The sequence below is a fragment of the Acartia tonsa genome, chromosome 4 (genome assembly GCF_053477335.1).
Source record: "Acartia tonsa isolate MP-2025a chromosome 4, ASM5347733v1, whole genome shotgun sequence".
NCBI lineage: Eukaryota > Metazoa > Arthropoda > Copepoda > Calanoida > Acartiidae > Acartia > Acartia tonsa.
Window position 1 is genome coordinate 23179295 of NC_137263.1, and position 17733 is coordinate 23197027.

Here is a 17733-nt window from a genome sequence, read left to right on the forward strand (position 1 = left end):
TCATTATTAAAATCTCATGATCACAACTTTTGTTAAATTATTGTTGTATATGTATTCAGATGTGATATAAAAAGACTAGTTATAATGTCAGACAGATACAGGGGTTATCAGGCACCCCCACCTCCCCCCTCCAGAGACAGGGCTTCATTTCAGGTTAATATTGATACAGGGGTGTATATTCTGCAAGGGATCCTCGGTTAAAAGGGTAGAGAATGAAAAAAATAAAGCGTATTGAAAACATCAGCTTACACTATAGTCCAGAAAAAATTAATCTTAAGCAGAATATATTCTCCCCTGGTAATATTTTCAAGATCTTTGCATTATCCAGTTGTTATATTTCAAGTTTTGTATTATTTGATTTTGATATGGAATGACTAAAACTTTATGTAATGCTATTTTCCACGGGAAAAAATATAAACAATTTAAATATGATTATATGCCATATTAGGAACTTGATGATATTGAAACGGCCATTTTTTTTGCTTGTGCGGGGGGGGGTCAACATTTTCAAAGTAGGATAAAAAACTTTCGTAGTAACCCCCACTCCAACTACAATTGGAACTACAAATATTTTGTCATTAATAACAATTTTCTTACGCCAAACTTTTGACATTCAGGGAGCTCCTGGTATAGTTGGAAGAACAGCAAGTAGCAGCACCTCTCTCTCCTCACCCTCATCCCCCTCACCCTCCATAGATTCATCTAATTCTAGTATAGACCAGGTAAGTGCAGTACTAACAATTATGAAAATTGTATTAGGTCAAAAATATCATAGATGAACTATTGAATTATAGAACAGATGTTATTGTCATAAAAAGTGAGAGAGGTAAAGTTATAATAGAAAATTACCAAACTTCTATATTATTTGATTGTCTTTCGTCGCATGTCCGACGTACTGATAGACTAATTAAGTTATATGCTGGATGCATTTTGGTAAGGAGTATCCCAGCCAAAATTCATCTTATATAGCAGCCGTGTAAATCAAATTTCCCTTATAGCTTTACGGACTGACGGACAGACAGGGGTGTATATTCTGCAAATTTGACCCTGCTGAGGGGGGGGGGGGGGGGTTAAAAAAAATTTTAAAAATGTAAAAATTAAGAGAACTGAAGCATTATTTTCCCATTTTTCTCCCCTCATTTGTCAAAAAACTAAAAGAATATGTGGGAGGGAAAAAATAGGTAAAAATATTTGCAGCAGGGGAAAAAATGAATCTTGTGCAGAATATACACCCCTGCGGACAGATAAACAAAGGGGATTAGCATTACGTCCAATAAACTTTTTTTTATATATATATTACACTTTAGTCCGGCCCAGCTCAGAATAGTACCCATGGGAACCAAGATGGTGTTGGTTTCACACTTTTGTCTGGAGAAACTATAGAGGCTGCTTATGATGTCACTTTCAACTGTCCATTTACAGGTAAAAAATACCCTAACAGGCACTGATATGCATCGAAGTGTAGGTAAATAAGTATTAAGGGGGGGGGGAAGTTCTGACACTTTCGCGTAAACGGTGAGTATAGGCTTTATCTTTGGACTGAGAGGATAGGTTATTAGGGATAAAATCATTCTTATATGATGAATTTCCCCCAGATTTAAGATTTTTTGGATAGGCCTCCAGGTGGTCTCTGGACAGGTAAAAAAATAAAAATTTTCTTATTTGAACAGTTAGAGGTAAGTTTATTAAACAACATAAGCTTCTTTTTATATATTATTCATATATTTGAAGAAAAATTTACAATCGGCCTCCAGGTTCAGGTGCTGCAGGCCTCCAGGTGGCCTCTGGACAGGTAAAAAATCAAAATTTCTTATTTGAACAGTTAGAGGTAAATTTATAAAACAACATAAGCTTCTTTTTATATATTATTCACATATTTGAATAAAAAATTACAATCGGCCTCCAGGTTCAGGTGCTGCAGGCCTCCAGGTGGCCTCTGGACAGGTAAAAAATCAAAATTTCTTATTTGAACAGTTAGAGGTAAGTTTATAAAACAACATAAGCTTCTTTTTATATATTATTCATATATTTGAAGAAAAAATTACAATCGGCCTCCAGGTTCAGGTGCTGCAGGCCTCCAGGTGGCCTCTGGACAGGTAAAAATCAAAATTTCTTATTTGAACAGTTAGAGGTAAGTTTATAAAACAACATAAGCTTCTTTTTATATATTATTCATATATTAAAAATAGGATAAATCGCCCCTTAAGGGGTGTTGCCTCAAAAGGGACTATTCCCTAGTTTGTTTGTTATTGCTTTTAATTATAATATTTTTGTTGCTGTTTTGTTTTCATTTGACATTTTTTATTTTTTACTAGTCTTCTATTCCTATGTATCTTGTTAAACTAACCTTTTGTTGATTTGTTTATGATTAACTTATATTTTTTTATTTTTGTATTCTTGTTACATACCTATTTATGTATTATAAGATATTTTTTTCAGAATAAGTTGAGCAAAAATGATTTTTTGTCTCTGTGTTATGCAGTAAATTATTAAAAGCTGTTTTTATCATTGGATACCTTTCCTGAGTTGGCCTGGAATCCACAAAACTAGGAGCTGTAATTAATAACTGATGATAGTTTTACCTTTTATTAAAATTGTTAATGACATTTGAAATTAATTTTATGTTTGTTTTTATTTAACTTCTAACTCTTAAGGTAAACTTTTATTTTCGAATACATGGCCTGATTCCCAATGGTCATTACAATAAAATATGGATGGTAGTTTAAATTTTTGGTTTCAATGAGGTAAGTAGGTAATATAATAAAAATATGAGTTTATTTTCAATTATTAAGGTAAATATTTTTAAGTTTATACCTGGAATACATAAATAACATTTGAAAATATGCTTACTTTGTTTTACAAGTATACCTCTATCTGTTCAAGTAAGAAATATTGATTTTTTACATGTCCAGAGACAACCTGGAGGCCTGCAGCACCCAAACCTGGAGACTGATAGTAAGTTTTTCTTTAAATATTTAAATAATATATAAAAAGAAGCCTATGTTGTTTTATAAACTTACCTCTAACTGTTCAAATAAGAAATTTTGATTTTTTACCTGTCCAGAGGCCACCTGGAGGCCTGCAGCACCTGAACCTGGAGGCCGATTGTAATTTTTTCTTCAGATTTATGAATAATATATAAAAAGAAGCTTATGTTGTTTTATAAACTTACCTCTTAACTGTTCAAATAAGAAATTTTGATTTTTTACCTGTCCAGAAGCCACCTGGAGGCCGATTGTAATTTTTTCTTCAAATATATGAATAATATAAAAAAAGAAGCTTATGGTGTTTTATAAACTTACCTCTAACTGTTCAAATAAGAAATTTTGATTTTTTACCTGTCCAGAGGCCACCTGGAGGCCTGCAGCACCTGAACCTGGAGGCCGATTGTAATTTTTTCTTCAGATATATGAATAATATATTAAAAGAAGCTTATGTTGTTTTATAAACTTACCTCTAACTGTTCAAATAAGAAATTTTGATTTTTTACCTGTCCAGAGGCCACCTGGAAGCCTGCAGCACCTGAACCTGGAGGCCGATTGTAATTTTTTCTTCAAATATATGAATAATATATAAAAAGAAGCTTATGTTGTTTTATAAACTTACCTCTAACTGTTCAAATAAGAAATTTTGATTTTTTACCTGTCCAGAGGCAACCAAGAGGCCTGCAGCACCTGAACCTGGAGGCCGATTGTAATTTTTTCTTCAAATATATGAATAATATATAAAAAGAAGCTTATGTTGTTTAATAAACTTACCTCTAACTGTTCAAATAAGAAATTTTGATTTTTTACCTGTCCAGAGGCAACCAAGAGGCCTGCAGCACCTGAACCTGGAGGCCGATTGTAATTTTTTCTTCAAATATATGAATAATATATAAAAAGAAGCTTATGTTGTTTAATAAACTTACCTCTAACTGTTCAAATAAGAAATTTTGATTTTTTACCTGTCCAGAGGCCACCTGGAGGCCTGCAGCACCTGAACCTGGAGGCCTGCAGCACCTGAACCTGGAGGCCTGTAGCACCTGAACCTGGAGGCCTATTGTAATTTTTTCTTCAAATATATGAATAATATATAAAAAGAAGCTTATGTTGTTTTATAAACTTACCTCTAACTGTTCAAATAAGAAATTTTGATTTTTTACCTGTCCAGAGGCCACCTGGAGGCCTGCAGCACCTGAACCTGGAGGCCGATTGTAATTTTTTCTTCAAATATGTGAATAATATATAAAAAGAAGCTTATGTTGTTTTATAAACTTACCTCTAACTGTTCAAATAAGAAATTTTGATTTTTTACCTCTCCAGAGGCCACCTGGAGGCCTGCAGCACCTGAACCTGGAGGCCGATTGTAATTTTTTCTTCAAATATGTGAATAATATATAAAAAGAAGCTTATGTTGTTTTATAAACTTACCTCTAACTGTTCAAATAAGAAATTTTGATTTTTTACCTCTCCAGAGGCCACCTGGAGGCCTGCAGCACCTGAACCTGGAGGCCGATTGTAATTTTTTCTTCAAGTATATGAATAATATATAAAAAGAAGCTTATGTTGTTTAATAAACTTACCTCTAACTGTTCAAATAAGAAATTTTTTATTTTTTTACCTGTCCAGAGACCACCTGGAGGCCTGGAGCTCCGGAACCTGGAGGCCTATCCAAAAAATCTTAAATCTGGGGGAAATTCATCATATAAGAATGATTTTATCCCTAATAACCTATCCTCTCAGTCCAAAGATAAAGCCTATACTCACCGTTTACGCGAAAGTGTCAGAACTTCCCCCCCCCCCCCCCTTATAAAAATTCAATGTCTAAACTGGGAAAATGTGAAATAATCAACCGAGTATTGAATTACTTTGTATATAATAAAAATACACATTTCTTTTAGGATTATCATTCAATGGTTCCCTGAAGATTACAAATTATAGACTTTACTTCAGACCAGTTAAATCAGACTATCCGTTAATATTAGGTTAGTAGTGTGTTTTTATTCAATTTCTTCCTAAAATACTGACTAAAGTTATTTTTATACAATATAATTACCTAGTTAGTAGAGGACAGGTCCTCTTTGCTCGTCCAGGGGCCTTAGATTATCGTCCATTTATTTGATCGTGATGCTTTATTACCAAGAGCATAACATCTAACAGACAATCAACCATTATATCGCATGACCTAGGGACGAAGGCATTCCCCCTGTTTTGTATTAGTGTCACGCACCATATATAGCAGCAACAAGTACCATTTTTATCGTCTCTAGTATGACGCAACGCGGTCCAGACTCAAGCCCGACATGCTCCAACGGCATGTGGGCAATGGCATGCTTGCGCTCATGGGTTGAATATTTTAATAGTTAATTCTCGCATCGTATTATAAACGGCTTTCGGCGGATATAGAATGTACAATTAAAAGATTAAAACTAGTTTTTTTAGCCCCGAGGTGCCGAAGGCAAGAGCTAAAAACTGGTTTTAATCTTATAATTGTACATTTTTATATTCGTAGAAAGCTGGATATAATACGATGCTAGACATAGTTTTTTTGTATGGATGAGGACCGGTTCCTATCCACCGGATTCGAATGAATACGAGAAAATTAAAGACTATTTTATTTTAGATATTCCACTTGGGTTTGTGAATAGAGTAGAGAAATTTGGCGGGGCTAGAACACCTGGAGATAATTATGGAATTAAAGTATATTGTAGAGATGTTAGAAATCTAAAGTAAGAAATATTATTTTTTAACCAAAAAGTCAAAAAGTAGAATGTCTTATTTTGCGAGAAATAGGAGCAACAATAATCGTGAGGAGTTGGCGGTTATGAGCGGCGGTTCCATCGTCAATTCTTCAAAGTTTCGCGTTGTATATCATTAAAGCAACTGACATGCTTTCTAATCCTGTTTTGAAGATATACACGGTGGGGCAATTAAGACCGGACAAACTTTAAACGGCCATAGCGCCAAAACTACTTGACCAATCAGGACGTTTGACCACACTATAAAAAGCTTAGGTAATGACCTTTTAGCACAAAAAAATCTTTGGACGAAGATGGACGTGTACAACGAGCTGGCCGCGCATATGTCCAACAAGGCAGATTCCAAATGCGCCGGTGGTTTAGTCTGGATTCTCGACTAGGGCCCACTAAATCTGACCTCAGCCTATCTGTAGGTGAGGTAGAGTTATGCAACTTGCTGGGGATTCTGTTAGATACATAAGTAAGACACTTAAAAAGACTAGAGCTCTCTATCTGAAATGACTTGGCCGTAGTACTCCAGCAAAGTAAAACGGGGCAGATTTTTAGATGTAAAAAAAGTCAAAAACCCGTGAAAATTCGTGAAAATTTCTCGGTTCTTGACTCCAGGGACCCATATTGAACTTTAAAACTCATTTTAGGCTATGGGTTGCGCCGACAACCCTAGCTGTAACTTCATGCTATTTCCAAAAAGGTAAAGAACGTTGTTCTAGCTCAACTGTGGTCCAAATAAGAGCCTCCGTGTATAAGGGTAGCTTGAAAGTTGGGCGAATTTGGACCCTGCGGTTACTCACGTTCCTAAGGAAATGTGGCCTCCCAGCAGCCCTATCTTAATTCAATGGACTTTTGGGCCTGGGGCTACTTTGAAGCATGCACCAATAGACGTGCCCATACCACAAAGACCTCCCTCATTGTAACTATCAAGGAGAACTACGCCAGCTTGGACAGGTACATTTTGACCTGGACCTGCCAGCGGTTGAGGAGGCGGGTAGAGGCGGTGATTAAGGCTGGCGGCGATTTTATTGAATAATCTAATAGTCATATACATATTTTGCTTGCCAGTTTTTAAAATTCAATAAAATCTCTAGAATTGACGATTTTATGTTCATTTCTTTAGAAGTTAGAATTTGTCCGGTCTTATTTGCCCCACCCTGTATAACACATAACTTAACGGGATCTTGGCGGTAATTGGCCATTCTCTTTTTATGAAACTAAACAAAAGATTTTGGGGTGCTACATAACTAAAATTACAATTTTTATTTAGTTTTACACTAAGTCGTGAAGTTGGACATCCTAGGAAAGATATTTTTGAATCCCTGACAAACAATGCTTTCCCAGTCTCCTACAGATCACAACTTTTCTGTTTCAAGTATAGAGAACAGGTAATAAATCTCAGGGATTTTAAGGGATAAGACAATTTTCGATTAATTGATGTACATCCCCAAGGATGATACACAAAATTACCTTTCCTTCTGTATATTACAATAAGTGGTTGAAACGTGTGTACTGTACGCTCAACTTAATGAACAACCCATCAAAATATAGCAAGTTCTCAAAATTGTTAAACCAACGAATAAGAAAACCTTATTTGGGGACTGGGGTAATAAAAAGCCCAATGTCCTCCTCCCACTCTGAATAGATCTCCATAGGATAGCTCCAAAAGGATAATTATATTCATTCTCATATTAAGTAGGTATAATCTTTGAAATGTAAACATTAATTAGAAAATCCTAAATCTCACTAAAGTAATCTTGCTGTGAATTTGCAGAAAAACTAGTTAAAATTTGAAAGAACTTTAAAATTAGGATATACATATTACATATGTTGTTTTTCACTATATAAATAAGGGGCGCCGTGGCTCAGTGGTAACACACTGAGCTACGGTGGTGAGAGTTCGAGTTCAATTCTCCGTGTGTTGACTCGAATTTCTCATTCGCAATAATAATAACGCAACTTCCCCTGGTTGTGTTAGAAGGGGATTATTGAGTAAGGTTTGATACTCAATAGTCACGTACATAATATCAGTACTACCCTTATCCCAAGCTCCTCTGCGGAGAGAGTCATTCAATACGGTGACTTAATTTGGGACACCTGCCATACTCGGCGATGGTGAGGTAATAATGAGTAGCTCTCATGAGACAGCGTGTCAAGTCATAATATGCTTAAAAGTGGAGCTTGATAGCCCTAGTGGCTAGACAAAAGTGTCTAAGCCTACTACTCCATGATTAATAGGTCCAAACACTAAGAAACTATGGCTAATCAATCAATCAATCAAACACTATATAAATTGGGGAAAGAAATCTATCTAGGTTTTAAAATATACACACCTGTTCTAATATTTAAAGTGTTCAATTTCTTATCCATATGAAAACAAATAATATATTTTCAGTATCAAGAGAGTGGTTGGAACGTGTATGATCCTGTGGGAGAGTATAAACGACTGGGTCTGGACAACGAGTCCTGGACTATTTCTAAGATCAATGAAAAGTATGCCCTCTGTGATACTTACCCCCAGATACTTGGTTTACCTTCAGCCATAAAGGTTTGTACATATTCGATTTTTTTGCTGGAATCAAACCAGTTATGAAAGGTAAAAAAATATCAATTTTTTTCTTTTTTTTTTTTAATTTCCCAGGCACTTTAAAAAGGTACCTTAGAGCAATGAATTCTTTCTTAGCTCAATGTCTTCATATAATGGATATTAATACGCTATAATATTATTCTTAGAAATGGAATTAAAACATAATTTTTAGTTTTAACTTGTAAATGCACAAAATATTTATGACTAGGTAACTATTTCTAATTTTGCCATTGTGTCTTGGACTGATATTTACAATATTTTATCAATGGATATAGAATATACGTAGATATTATGACAAAGGAAAAATTGTCCTATTTCACGTCTCATTCATTGATCAGTTTGGTCACACAATAGGAGGGGATGGGGGAGATCGTTATTTTAGTTCCTACAACATTTACTTCTGGTGTAGGATCCAAGTAATAATAAATCCATTATTTTTTTTGTTTAGAATGAAGACTTGTTTGAAGTAGCTAAATTTCGTTCCCGTGGAAGAATACCTGTCCTCTCCTGGATTCATCCTAGAAGGTAACCAGCTTAATTTTTGGAGGTTAAACTGATCAAAATTAAATATGTGATGTAAGCTTTATCACTGTGACTTATTACACTAGTCCCTAAAGTTTTTATTAACGTTTTCTTATTCGTTTGCTTAACAACTTTTGATGGATTTTTGATAAGTTGGTTCATTAAGTTGAGTGTCCATACGTTTTTAAGTTATAATTGTAATCTACAGAAAAGGAAAATTTGTGTATCATCATTGGTGATATACATTTTTTTATCGGCCATTGTCTTTCATTTAGATCCCTGCATACTACCAAACTTTTGCGTCCTGATTCTGCAATGCATCTTATGAGTTGCGCCTTTTTATGTGACATGACATTTCTCTCTATTATGACGGGACTATTTTAAAGACTTTTTTTCTTTCGTGGTTTGGCCAAAACTTGAACTCATTCCCACTCTAATAACTAGTGAACGTTTCATAAAATTTGTAATGAGTCCCAGTGTTTCTTTCTTTTCCAATAAAACCATTCAATATTTTCAGCATGGCGACAATAACCCGGTGTAGCCAGCCCTTGATCAGTGTGGTTGGGAAGAGAAGCAAGGAGGATGAGAACATGGTCTCGGTCATAATGGAGGCCAATGCACAATCACATAGAATTTGTATTTTTGATGCCAGGTAAAGAAAAGGAATCATTTCTGATTTATCAGGAACAATTGTATTTTTTGATTGATTGATTGATTAGGGTGAGGCGGGGCATTACCGGTAATTTTTTTGATTTTTTGAAAAAAAAAATGGGGTAAATATTAATATTTTTAAATGGGACCAAGACCATTAGAAAGCTTACGGAAAGGACTATCAGATCCTAATAGGACGTTATTCTAGGACTTTTAGAAGTTTGTCATAATTGGACTCAAAGAAATTACCGATAAATGCCCCACGGTGGGGCATTGTGGGTAACGTCTTTTCAACCTAAAAAAAATCGATGAAAAACGGCCAGTCAAACATAAATAATCATAATTAGTATAGGTTATAGGGATTATCCACAAAAATTTTCATAAAGATCGGATTATTCCTTCTATGTCAAAAATCATTTTTTTTTTAAAGACGAGAAATTTCGATTTTTTTTTCACAAAAATTTTCTTTAAAAATAAAATTTAAAAATTTTTTATATTAAATACCTGTTCTATTCACTTTTTGGCCTAATTCTTAAAAAGCCCATATTGAATTTTAGATTTTACCAAAGAAAACCTGAAAATTGATCTTAAAAATCGAATTTGAATTTTTTTTTCGACGTTACCGAAAAATACCCCGCGCGAACTTTGGTCATTTTTGAAAAAAATATTAACTCTACATTTAAGCTCTCAACGGATTTGGAAAGAGCGGGCAATTCTTAGTTCAAAAGGTTTTTACGGATCAGTTCTAGGTCTTACCAATTTTTGTGTAGGTCGATCTTTATACACCTAGGCGAAAAAAATTTTTAAGAAACAAAATTTTCGTCCGACTTTGAGACCCAAAAAGTACCCTTAAAATTCATCTCACAAAAATTTCATTATACTTTTTTGTAGGCAATTTAATAAGGAACAAATTTGTTTTTATGTTTTTTTCTGTCAGTCTATTAGAACATGGAGAAAAATGTCATTTTCTGAAGGTGGGAAAAAATTACCGGTAATGCCCCTTACCGGTTAATGCCCCGCTTGACCCTATGTTAATCAACTACCCTTCACCAAATCTAAGTACCTAGTTGAGTAATAATCAAAAATCTAGTTTTTTTTAGCTAGATTTATATTATTACGTTTTGTTCAGACGTTTTACCTAGATATTTACTGTATAATACTTCTTTAGTTATCTTTGTCAATCAAGGTATTGCTAGCTGTGAAACTTACGGATAGAAGTGTTCTTACTTTTTTTATTTATTGACAACATTTTTCCAATTTTAGGCCCAAAGTGAACGCTGTCGCTAATATGACAAAAGGAGGAGGTTATGAGAGCGAGGAAAATTATATAAATGCCGAGTTCCATTTTCTTGACATTCAAAATATTCATGTTATGAGAGAGAGCTTGAGAAAGGTAAGTCTTTTTGTTTTTGGTAGCCTAGAAAAAACCTGCTCACGGTCTATCCGCACAAAGTAATGACCATGGGCTCGGAAACGAACCTACTGAACGAAGGGGATAATTTGTCTGCTTATTTTTTTCCTAAAATGTGGATAAAGTTTATATGACACACCCTGTACTGTTGTACTAAAGCATTCTGTAATTGTTCTGAATGAAAAAATGAATGACTATTGGAAAAAAAAAATATTTTTGAAAACTTGAATTCTACATTAATATATACTTAATATACAACTTCATGGTCTGTGTTAAGATAATCATTTGTTTTGCTATGGAAACCTTAATGTTACATTTTCAACCAGGTGAAAGAGATGTGTTTCCCAGTGATAGAGGATTCCAGATGGCTGTCCAACCTGGAGGCCACACACTGGCTAGATCATGTCAAACAAATCCTCGCAGGGGCTGTTAAAATTGCTGACAAGGTACCTTATTGTTATATTCTCTTTTATTAATATTCCTAGAACTATTTTATGTAGGGGTGGCATTAATCATAAGCAGTTTTCGCAAAATCGGCGCGGTCTAGGATTGGATTAGTGGAATCACATGGTATGATATTGATACGGATTCATCATGAATTAAAGCTAAAAATCCAGATTTTTACAGATTTCATATTAGTACCTTGTCTGAATTTCATCCAAAAATTGGCGGATTAATCTGAAACGGATTCGATTTCTGTTTGCCATAAATGATTTTTTTACCTCCAACTATACATGTACAGTGTACACATATAATAGATTGGGCGGGTGGATATAGATTAGGAAAACTGACACTTATGGTGGCGTTAAAATATTGTAAAGTTACGAACTGTATGCAGCAATTTAAATTCTTCAAATTTTTAGGTGGAGAACCACAAGACAAGTGTGATTGTACATTGTAGCGATGGATGGGACAGAACAGCCCAGCTAACTTCCCTGGCCATGCTTTTACTGGACTCATACTACAGGTAGTGTACATTGTAGTGATGGGTGGGATAGAACAGCCCAGCTAACTTCCCTTGCCATGCTTCTACTGGACTCATACTACAATTAGTGTACATTGTAGTGATGGGTGGGATAGAAAGAACAGCCTAGCTAACTTCCCTGTCATGCTTCTATATACTAGACTCATATTACAGGTTGTAACCCTTATTTTACAAGTGGACCACAAAATCCCTCTCTACAATTCCTTCTATATACATACATTTCACGTTTTATTATACATAACCAAAACTTTTAGAGGCCTTTCAGTAAAAATAACGCTTTAAGGCCCGGCCCTACCTCTTCTCTTCATTTATAATCTCTATATCTTTACTAGCTGCTGCACCCATACCATCTAGGGGCTCTGTTTTTGAAGGTGTAGAGATTGTAGGCAAAAATCATCCCCAGGACTTAAATCTATAGATGATATAAACAAAAACCATACGAGGACATATGTGAAGCTTCCCCAAAGTAGAGAACTATATCGGTTTAGTAGTTACTGAATATAATAGGATGATTTTTTAAACAACTGAAACAGGGCTTTTTAACTACCGTTTATGTTCTTTGACTCCATTTTGTCTTTCAGGTGCTTTTGATTTATTTTGAATTACCTGAACCTTATTTTAGAACACTGACTGGTTTTCAAATCCTGATAGAGAAGGAATGGCTGAGTTTTGGCCACAAGTTTAATGACCGCATCGGTCATGGAGATGACAAGCACAATGACGCGGACCGGTCACCTGTTTTCCTACAATTTATCGATTGTGTCTGGCAGGTAAGATTAGGGGATGCGTAGGGATTTAAAGGGATTAGACAATGGTTGATAAATTGATGTACTCCCCCAGCGCTGATACACACAATTACTTATGAATATTACAATTAGTGGTTGAAACGTTTAGACACTCAACTTAATAAACCAACCAATCAAAAGTAGTTAAGTCAACAAATAATAAAATGTTATTATAAAACTTTGGGGACTGGATGGAGTAATAAACAGCCCAATGTTTCAACCCTCCCTCTGGGAGATACGACATCTGTTTGTATCTTGGATTTTTTTGCCTTAAATATTTTATGCAATCCTGTGCTTAAAAAAAACTTTTCTTTTGAATACTAAATTACTTCTAGATTATTACTTTGTGGGCTTTTGTAATTAAGAAAGGAAATGTTATAGAATTTGTTAGGGTATCATCTTATTTCTAAAATTCTTTAGGTTATGCAGCAATTCCCAAATGCCTTTGAGTTCAACGAATATTTTCTGACGACCATCCTGGATCACCTGTACTCGTGCCTGTACGGTACCTTCCTCTACAACTCTGACAAGGAGAGGAGGGAGCATAAGGTACAAATTAAGAAATAACTTACTTTTGGGTGAACAATAAGATACTATTAATTTCATATTTTAGATAGATTCAATTAAGCTAATATTTAAACATTATGTTTGTTCCAAAAGAATGCATTAAGTTGCCTGTCAGTCATGAATAAAAATTAACAAACAATCCTTAATAGCAAATACATTAGTGTTAAATAAATAGAAAAGCATAATAATAAGCATTGCAATTCAGCTAATAGACTGTTTACATTGAAAGTCAGATGACAATTGAAAATTCAAAAATGGAAACAAAGATCAGCTGATTGTAAAACATGGTACTTGTACGTGATTGCCGCGTACAAATATAAAAGTAAAATGTCTTTTGTGTTGAAATAATTACGAATATAATATTTTAACTAATACCATTTTGTTACACAAGGTGAAGTCCAGAACAAATTCTCTATGGTCGAGTATCAACTCTAAGCGGAACCTTTTCCTGAACCCGATGTACTGTGCTGAGCTTGAACGTGATTTAAAGTTGTTTCCCATTGCGTCTATAAGGTGAGTTTAGATTTTTGGCTCACATGAAGGAGACTAGCACCGAAATCGAAGAATGAAGAAAGCTAGCACCAAATGTGTTAAAGTGAAGAAAGGTAGCACCATAAATCTAATATGAATAAATAAAATAATGAACATATTAAATATATAAAATAACCATTTTCTTGGGGGGTGGGACACCCTCAACCCCCCCCCCCCCCCCAAATGAAAAATCCCCCTCAATTTTTTTTTTTTATATTTTTTCTTTTAAAATCTGAAATAAGCAATTGGGTTATTAAATTCAACTCTCTTCTCCTCAAGTGCCCCTAGAGGCCTCTAGGGGCGTAGCCGCTAGTAATATATAAATTGCTCCTCCCTCTTTCTCACACAAAATATGTCCCGGCCCTTTTACACCTAAAATCCCCCCCACTATTAGAAATCTTGTAAATCTTAAGGATGAAGAACCCTAGCACCAAATGGTGTAGAATGAAGGAAACTAGCACCGGTGCTAGTCTCCTTCATGTGAGCCAGATTTTTTAGCCGGGGAATATACACCCCTGAAAGTAGTTAACACAAGAACTTTGTAATATAGGTAATAAGGAATGTATATTCTGCAAGAGATTCATTTTTTTCCCCGGCTGAAAAATAATTTACTTCCCCCAAGGAATGGGGGGGAAATGGAAAAATGGTTTTAGCATTCTTTTTTTTTCATTTTTTTTGTTAATTCAATTTCATTTCAGGTACATGAAGTTCTGGAAGGGATACTATTGTCGCTGGAACCCGCGAATGCGGCCCCAGGACTCTGTCCATCTCCGCCACGCCCAGCTGCTCACACTCAGAGACCAGCTGCAGGCCAAGGTGGATGAGCTAAATAGAGAAATTATGGAGAAGTCCAGAAGGTAGGGTTATTTTTTTAATAAATGATAACAAAAAGAGAGGGGGTAGGTTTCTGGTAGAATCCGTAAAGGTGTGTGTGTTTTAAGGCATAAAAATAGTAGGTAGTAGAACGATAATTTTCACTAAATATGTGTATTTCTTATTGAAAAGAACTATAGACAATTTTTTTTTTAAGTTAACTTAAATTTTTATCGTTCTACTACTGTTTTTTACTTATAACACATAACCTTTACGGATTTTACTAGAGACCTACCCCTCTCTTTGTTATAATATTCTTTGAAATTTTTTACATGATAGATGCTTTTATATTATCCTCTTGATAAAGTAACAGGGTGTCTCAACTGTTTGTTTGTCTGTACCGAAGGGTCTCGCTGACCACTGATCCTATATGGTTTTCCTTTACAATGTAGCTTTACATAGGTCCTTGAAAGTTTTTTTCAAACTATTTTTGGGGTGGGTACCACCAACCTCAAACAAGAAATCGTCCCCCCCCCAAAAAAAAAAACAAAAAAAACTCTCAACCCCATTCCACCTATTGGCCTCAAGGGGCGATGCCTCTCGTGTTTACTGTTTGTTATCATGAGTGCAGTCATTAATATTAATATAATATTTGCATAATTAAGAAATGGCGATCAGAGTTCTCAGGGTACCTCTCCACGGGACGATGATAATCCACATTCAAACCTTTCTTCCAGGTAACTTCTATTTAGGGATATGTTCACCAGGGATCTTAGGGGATAAGACAATGGATGGTAAATTGATGTACTGTGTACCCTTTTCTGTTGATTACAATTATTGGTGGAAAGGTTTAGACGATTCTAGTTTTAGCAACCCAATCAAGAATCAATAGTTTTCATAGTTTATAAGCAAACAAATAAGAAAACGTGTTTACAAAACTTTGGGGACCAGTATAATTTAAAGTACAATATCCCCTTCCTCCCTCTCCCTGCCTGTTCAGTTGATTTTTAATTGTTCACGGGTATTCCAAGCCGTCCTCTATTAAGTTTCAGTAGAGCCAATGAAAGTTAAACATTTTCGGGCTTCAAAATATTCAGAAAATTGGATTTATTTACAAGACTTTTTAATTTTGAAGAACATTCGCTTCCAAAATGATCCAATTTGGAATCATTTGAGACCATGTTATTTTTTAGCGGCGGTAAATGGCGGTCACGCCGCCGTTTTTTTTTTTTTAACCAAAACTTGGGGTAATTAGTGACACAACCAAAGAGATTTTACCCAATTATCTCTTAAACAAAGGGAGTAGCACCCAAAATAAAATTGCTAGTACGTCTTGTTACGAGTCACAACATTCCTCCTCCTCCCCCCCCCCCCCTTTTACCTAATTGCTTTATTTTAACAATTTTAATGTTTATTGATTTTTCAGGATGGACAACATGAACTTAGTTTGATCCAAGTGCACAAAGAGAATGATTTAAGTCAATATTTATATTATTTGATGATTATATTTCAATGCTTAAGAAGTTTAAACAATTTTTATTAAGTCGGAAATACGAAGGAAAAACCTGGTACCATTGTAAAACAGGGGTGTATATTCTGTATGAGATCTCCTGCTAAAGGGGGGAGAAAAATATATGTGGGAGAGGGAAAAATTATAAAATAGAGAGTAGTGATAACATTTTTTCCATTTTTGAGAGAAAAAAAATAGGGGGGGGGGAATGAAATATTTTGTAGCAGGGAAAGAATTAATCTTGCAGAATATACATCCCTGTAGTAAAAGCTATTGACTGGCAAAAATCTGGCCAAAGAGAATATGTCTGCAGAATATTATTAGAACCGGCGCAAAATATCTGAATATATCGCGCATAATTTTTCCCGCGTTTTTTCGGGCAATTTTTTTATTTCTTTTTTTTGACTTTTCTACGCCGGTTAAATTCAATTTATGTAAAATCGCAGTATTTGAATATCAGTCCAAACAATTTAATTTTATCATGTTATTTAAATACCCTCTTGAATAAGCTTGAAAATAATTTAAATCTTTCCATAATATTTTTATTCGTTTCAGCTTTTGGTTTTCAATACTTAATATAGGATTTTTTCTCGTGTTATTTTTTAATGATACCTAGCTTAAACATTAAAAGATTTCTGGCTGTTTTTGTGCATTTTTATAAAAGTTCTGTCTTATTATACTCAATTTGCAACCAAAATAATATAAAAATATTAAGCAGTCTATAGGCAAAATAAATATAAGAGGATTTTGCACCTTTGGAAAAAACTCGTTTGCCTCTAATTATTACTTTATTTGTAGCAATAATAGTAGGTTTTTCTTCAATAATATTAGAATTATAAAACATTTTGCATCAATTATGGTTATATTTGACTGTTGGATAATTTGGAAGCAAATTTGTTTTCTTTAGGTGTTGTATCCCGTAAAAATTCAATAATTACCCCAAAAATTTAGTCGGAGTGCTATTGGTTGAAATGTTATTTATAAACTTTGCTGTATAATATTATTATTATTGTATTTAATATATATATATATATATATGTCTATGCTATGAAGTTATATTTTGTTGATTTTAAAATAATATGCATCTATTTTATTATGTAGTTCAGATATATTGTAAATGTTAAAAAGCTACCACTCCTATTAATCATAAATATCTTAGGCATCTATTACATTTTTTCTTACGGAATATTTTCATCAATTATTCGATGATAGTAATCCCTTAAATAGTTTTGTAGCTAGCTTTTATATGAGAAATAAGATGGTTTGAATACCCCATTCCTCATGGAAAAAACTTAATAGAAACAAAAAGTTTAATAAAGTATGAACCAAATATGATTTTGGATGAAAAATTTCTCTACCCCTATTTCTTTATACCTTTTTGTAAGAAGATTTAAAATTATTTACGCAATTTTTTTTAAATCTAATTTTTTTTTTTAATCCTACCTTCAATTTTTACATTATATTATATTTATATGTTATCTTTGATTATTGAATTGATTTCAGAATATAACAATGCTATTATAAAGATAAGATGTAGAATGTACATAAAACTGTTTAAAAGCAAAAGATAAAAGTTGAGGTATAATGATAATATAACTTCCAATAAGTAAACAAGTATGACAACATCCATAAGTAGCACA

The 17733-nt window shown here is 34.1% G+C and overlaps 2 protein-coding genes across 2 annotated transcripts in view; both read left to right on the forward strand.

The window, feature by feature from the left end:
* mtm (phosphatidylinositol-3-phosphate phosphatase) lies at positions 1-17598 on the forward strand. The gene is made up of 18 exons (XM_080157019.1): positions 1-153; positions 618-722; positions 1308-1422; positions 4883-4966; positions 5605-5710; positions 7002-7119; positions 8127-8279; positions 8767-8843; positions 9358-9492; positions 10755-10884; positions 11229-11348; positions 11766-11869; positions 12510-12657; positions 13093-13221; positions 13631-13752; positions 14469-14627; positions 15249-15320; positions 16010-17598. Exons 1-18 carry the CDS (start codon positions 85-87, stop codon positions 16032-16034), a joined length of 1971 nt encoding a protein of 656 aa, XP_080013145.1. The 5' UTR covers positions 1-84; the 3' UTR covers positions 16035-17598.
* The window catches only part of LOC145316479 (uncharacterized), a 14191-nt gene continuing 14038 nt past the window's right edge, over positions 17581-17733 (forward strand). The window contains exon 1 of the mRNA XM_080157020.1: positions 17581-17672. The gene's annotated coding sequence lies outside the window, so the exon portion shown is untranslated. The remainder of the gene's footprint in view (positions 17673-17733) is intronic.